General features: G+C 40.4%; 1 protein-coding gene across 5 annotated transcripts in view; it reads right to left on the bottom strand.

Moving 5' to 3' along the window:
* Nucleotides 1–1487: 1487 nt before the first annotated feature.
* The window catches only part of LOC134632872 (caskin-2-like), a 51744-nt gene continuing 47124 nt past the window's right edge, over nt 1488–6107 (bottom strand). For 4 of the 5 annotated variants that reach the window (XM_063481721.1, XM_063481722.1, XM_063481723.1 and 1 more), the window contains one exon: nt 1488–3784. In XM_063481721.1, the coding sequence (XP_063337791.1) occupies nt 3688–3784 (97 nt within the window). In that variant the 3' untranslated portion in view covers nt 1488–3687. The remainder of the gene's footprint in view (nt 3785–6107) is intronic. The other variant, XR_010094613.1, reaches the window with a different exon arrangement.

Below are 6107 nucleotides of genomic sequence, written 5' to 3'. Positions count from 1 at the left end.
CCTCACTGGTCCTCACTGTGTTTTATACAGGCTGTGAAAGCATACGCAGCTCAGTGGGAGTCACTTAATTCCTGAGGTAGAAATGAAATATTCATCACAGGTGACATTAACACTTTATATAAAGAAATGTTGCCAACCATAAATTGATTGAACCAAAATTCACTTGTATTTTGTTTATATAGTGCCAAATCACAACAGCAGTGGCCTCCTGAATTGTGGGATGTACTAGGTTTTACACGTCTGTTCAGCTCTGTGTGTATTTACTTCATTTTTAGAGTACTAAGAAGCCTACTATGAAGCAAGTTTAACAGGAGCACTCAGAGAGAAGGGCTATCCTAAAACGTTGATGTTCCACAATTTTATATTATAACGTGCTGACGTCAGCCTGTTATGGACTCATAGTGATGTCACAGGGCGCTGTTGTCAACTTTGACTTTGGGCAGATGCAAGCTGTGCATAACATTGGAATTGGAATGTGCATGTATTTAGCTGGTGGTGCAGAAAATCGATAAATGTATTTGCACTTGATTTGAATATTCTGCCAAGTCTATTTTGAACTGCTAGAATTGCATCTACTAGGGAAAAAAACACATAGTTTAGATTTGCTGATAAACTAAAACAGTGTCTCCGTCTCTATTAGGCTATGGGACAGTAACCTTTAATGTTTAAATGTATCCAGTTTCAGAGCTTTAATGTGCAGCCATTACCTTAAACATCAACAAAAGCACACTCAATGTTTCAATGATTCATTTGAAATAAGGTGTTTATTTTACTGCTCAGTGAGCTGAGCTGCAATAATCTATTTTTATTCCTAACTGCCCATTATTCTGTTGTTTGATATTCTTTTTAATCTATTCTAACAACATCATCTGATTAAGTCACTGATTGGAGGAGGCAGAACTCAGAGATCATTTTGTGCAGAGGAGTCAAATGATGCATATAATGCCCCTTTTCATGGTGATTCCCATCATATCCAATCAGGGTTTGTTTTTTTTTGTTTTGTTTTATTAAGCCTCTCGGCCACAGAAAAATAACATAATGGTGGAGAAAAACAGCAGTGGTAATAACTGTGTCTTTACCCAACAATATAAAGGGACATGAGGTGACTGTTGTGTGAACTAGCCTTGTAAGTTCACACTCCCTTTATTGCTAACAGCCAAACTATATTACCTACATATATTACTGTTATCACCATATCAACTTTTTATGGTGATGATGTACTTACAGCTGCTTCTACAGCCCCAAAAGAAAAAAATATTACATATTCCTTCAATTATCTTATGCAAATTAAAGCCATAAGATGTGACTGAACACAAAAAGCTGCTAAATGTACAGAGATGAGGTTATGGATCAGCTGTAAACTGTAAACAATGTATGCATCAACTATATGGCACATCAAAAGCTCTGAATGAGAATGGCAAAACAAATGAAAAATCTTGAAATAATAATGCATATTTTATATTGACAAGCAAAACAACAGCACTCCGTCAGTACAAATCCCTTTAATTATTTCTGGTTTGACACAGAATTCAGAAGGAAACATTAATAAACAAAACAGAAGAGCGAAACAACAGAGAAAAAAGCTGTTGCATGAATGTGAACATGCTTGGTATCTTAAAAAATGTAAAAACATGCCAGCTTCCATTAACCAAATCTTCCCAGCAAAGGTTTGGGAGAGAGATTCGACTCCATTTTTAAAATGAAGGCGTGCAAAAGAAGGAAGCCTAAAGATGGCTGAAAGTAATGACTTTTCTAAAAGAGCCCAATTAAAAAAAGAATGGCTCAAAAACAGATATTCCACTGGATAGTAAGCGAAGTATTGAGTCAGTAGCTAACAGAGAATTTTAAAGTGAATTGGTACAGGAGTAACTGTCAGTGCTACAATAGATTTAGCATCTGCTGACAAATGTCTTCACCACAGCAGGAACAAGCGATTGTTCTTAGAGAACAAACAAACAGAAGAACAAAAATCCAAAGTGAAGTTCTTATCAAACTTTGCTGGTTATTTACAGTTATGAGACTGGTCCCTGCTCTCTACGAAGGCTGAAGTATGCCAGAGTAATTTAACTGATACAAAACTCAAAGTAATCATTTTCTCAATTTACAACTCAGTTCTACAAATTAGACCAGTTTGATCCCACAAACTAAGTCTTCTATTTTCTTCTTTAACAACAAACAGTTTCTTCGGCCCCGGCTGAGCAGGTGAGTGAGCTGGTGGTGGACGCGGAGGTTGCTCAGCGGCACCAGCATGCACAAGCTGCTTCCACCTGAGGAGTGGGTACAGGTGTGGAGGCAGACGGCATCCCGGAGCAGATCGGACACCTGCCACTCCCATACAGTTGTGGTGCGCCGGCAGCGGTGTTGGCCAGGAACTGAGCCGAGCCGCCAGAATCATAATCACGTGCATCCGGCACTCGGTCTGGTCCTGCAGTTCATCCACTTCTCAGCGCGACACCACCGCCTGCTCCCTCCACGTGGCCACCAGCTCAGCCACCATTTGGGCCAGCCCCGCCACAGAGTGTTTGTGACATATTTTGTGAGCCTATACTGCATTCAAAGACCTATAAGAGTGTAAGACAAAAGCAACTAATTGCTAAATGTTGTCAGAAATCTGGCACATAAAACCTCTGTGGGATTTAGTCTGAACACTGCTGGAACAACATTTAACACTGAACGAAAAAAATGGAAACAGGAAATGCTAAACGATTGATTGTGAAATTAAAATGGGAGAGATAATGTTCTAAAAAATTAAAAGCCTCTTAAAAATTTGATGTCAAATTCACATCGAGTTTGTTCATTTAAATATATAATCAAATATATAACTATCAGTTAATAAGCCAATTAAACATTTTGGCAGCAAATGAAGACTCCATGTTCAGTCACTCTGAATTCATTAACATGTTGCCTTCCACGAAATGTTTTGGCCACTGCTAAAATGAAACAGCATGCTGACGGTACCATACCAACCTGAGATGAGCTCTGTTACTAAATAACTTTAAAACCGATAAGCATCTGTTTTTACTGACAGTAACAGTGCTTTAAAGAACAACAACAAAAAACACTTGTGTTAAAACAGTTCCACGCCAATCCAATGTACATTTATGAAATATGATTCTTTCCCTATATTAAACAATTATTTCCCCACGCTACAGACCATAAGCAGCAAAATATACATATTAGATCATCTTGCTAATATACAATAGAATGAGTTAAAGCAGCCAATAGGAACTCTTTTGGTTAAAAAAAACAAACATATATAAGTATAAATATAATCACAGGTCAATATGTTCAGTATAAAGATATTTGACTACACACATAAACACGTGTCTGTATATACACAGGTTACATGGATACAATGGACTCTTATTCCCTTTTAGTGATACTGAAGATACTGAACAACATCGGGAAGCTCTTCTGGCGGCTGTTTGTACTCCCTCCAATAACTTTCCCAGGTGTATGTCCTAAGGCGAAGTGCTCACGTTCAAAAACAGAGGAAAAGCTGTGCAGGAAAGTCCTCAAATATTCACAAACTGATTGATCTTAAACCCCAGGAAGTGCTGAGCTCCACGCTCTCTGTTCTTCCCAGCATCTAAGGTTCCCTCTGACCCCGTACTCACTGTTCGGATTTCTGTTTGCTGCTCCCTTGAGACAGGAACTTTTTCTGTGTGCAGGACAGAAGTTGGGAGGTCACTCCAACATGGCGTCCAGTTGGTCGGCCAGGTCATCAAACATGTTGCCAATGTCATCCAGAATATTGCCTGCTGCCTTCACTGTGGTGCCCTCACTAGGAGACAGATGGGACAATGTGAAGTAAAAAAACAGTTAAGCTAACTGTCAAATTAACTGGTGATTCAGAACAGCTATGAATGTGAGATAAAGTGTTTGTATAGTGTATAGTATAGAGGAAAAAAGCACTATATGAATGCATGGTTTCGTGTAGCTTGTAGTCAAGCACTCTGGCATGCACAATCACAGAAGCTCCACTACAACCATGTCTGTCTAAAACAGACCAATCACTTTAAGGACATGGGGTCCCCCCTTTTATCTTAGCCCCTGTCCCCACGTCAGGCATGCTTGCTTTCTTTCCTGTGAAGATCACTAAAGCTCCTTGGTGGTCCTGGAACAGGATTATCCATTTAACTGTTTGCTGATCCTCAAACATTAGCTTTTTTTGTTTCAGGAATTTTATGACACTGTAATATTTTCATCACAAGATTTAGCGTCAGACTGGCGTCGTGTCCAGGGTGTATAACACCTTTCACCCTATGGTTGCTGGGATACGCTTCCCGTGACCCTGATAAGGATAAGTCGAAGAGAATGGATGAATAAATAGGTGGAAAATATATTCTTCTACGAGCGGTTGTGACATTATAACACGTGGGTCTGCAACAAAGCTAGCACGTCAAGGAAGCTTGTGTTTGTATTTGTGAAGCTATTGCTAGCTCTCAAGGCTGAGTATTAGTGATTATGGCTAAAACTAGACCCTCTCACGGGAATGCTGCTGTATTCATTTCCTCAGCCACATGCCCTCAGTACTGAGCTGGGTGAGGCACTGAAACAGCTTGGCCATGGATGGCAGAGCTAGCTTGTCTGCTCCACAATCATTCATGGCCACTGCCTTGTGCAGTGACTAGGCCTTGCAGACAGATTTGTCATCAGCATTTGAGTTAATTTTCTCAGCCTGACATTTGAAAGGCTAAATTTAAATGAGTCTGGTCTCCCTTTCAGGCTGACTGAGACCGCTCATGGTCTAAGACTTCTTTCCACATGCTGACCTTATGATGGCAAATAGTGTGTACTTCAGAGATAAACCCAACTATAGTAAAGTGGTTCTGCGCCTTAACCCAGCCTCTGTGCCTAAGGTTAAGGAGTCTACCTATTGTTACCTCGCTCTCAGGCTATAAGCTTTTCACCCCTGCCATCTGCTGATGAAAACGAGAGGCGGCTTAATTCGCTGTGTCCTGTCTGAGAATTATGCATTTATGTAGACAGAAATAAGGGAATTGTAAAAAGCAATCAGCTCTATGTGTTCCAGGCTCCTTGGCACATAGGGAAGCCTATACCAGCTGTCACAGTGGGTGGTAGACGATATTGTGATGGCATATGAGTGCCAGGGATAGCAACCTCCTGCGCACCTGCGTGCACATTCTACCTCATGGGCCCTTTTTAAGGGTGTTTCTTGGCAGGAGCATCTGTGCAGCTGCTAGTTGGAAATTTCCACATACATTTGTTAGGTTTTACTGCCTTAACATTAACCTTCACTGGCACACTCGGTGCTTACTGTGGGCTCTTAAATTTCAAGCTGACCTCTTGGAGTAGGTGTGAGGTGTTGCTCTTCCTGGGTGGAGAAGTTATAGTGTTTGGACCATGCAATCTCAGAGGGGTCTACATCTACCATAGTGAGCTACCAAGTGAGGTTTGACAGACAACCTTGGCTACTATCATAACCTTGCAAAGTGAGTTTGGCTCATTGCAGCGCCCATTTGCATGGACATCAGGAAGAACTACTTTGTCTGGTATGGGTCCAAGGGCTGTTATAAAGAGGGTCATGCCAAAGGGCGCTTTCCAAAGTGGAATACCAAGCGAGGTTTGAAAGAGAACCAGGTTTACTCTAGTAACCTCTCTTTTCATCAGTGTGGAGCAACAAATAACTAGAGAACTAAACAAAGGACAAAGTTAATGCTCTACAAAGAGAAAAGAAAAACACAGAGAAAACTCAATTAGCTCACTGAGGACCTTCACTGAATTTTGCAGATGTTTTTGGCATTTTCCCTGTTGCTAAATTTAGAGTTAGCATGAGCAGTGCAGTGCCAACTACACTGAGACTACATGTTTCTATCAGTGATAACATTTGGTCTTCTCTCAATTTTAAAAACTTGAAAAACGCTTACATGCCCCCAAAAAGAGGGCAGGTGCTAAAACAAAGAAGACAAAAGAAAAACTGAAAAAGAAATTTTATTTTGTTTTTTTCTTTGGAGATTCATGATTTCAAGTTTTCCACAGGTTATATAAACTGACAACAGCAAACTAGTGAGGACACAGCCTACAAGCTTTAAAGCTTGTAGGCTGTGTCCTCACTAGTTAACAGTATTTACAACAAAATTTAG

This window comes from Pelmatolapia mariae, linkage group LG8 (assembly GCF_036321145.2).
Source record: "Pelmatolapia mariae isolate MD_Pm_ZW linkage group LG8, Pm_UMD_F_2, whole genome shotgun sequence".
In the NCBI taxonomy this organism is placed as follows: domain Eukaryota; kingdom Metazoa; phylum Chordata; class Actinopteri; order Cichliformes; family Cichlidae; genus Pelmatolapia; species Pelmatolapia mariae.
The sequence above is the reverse complement of the archived record's forward strand: the minus strand, read 5'-3'. Positions and strand labels throughout refer to the sequence as shown.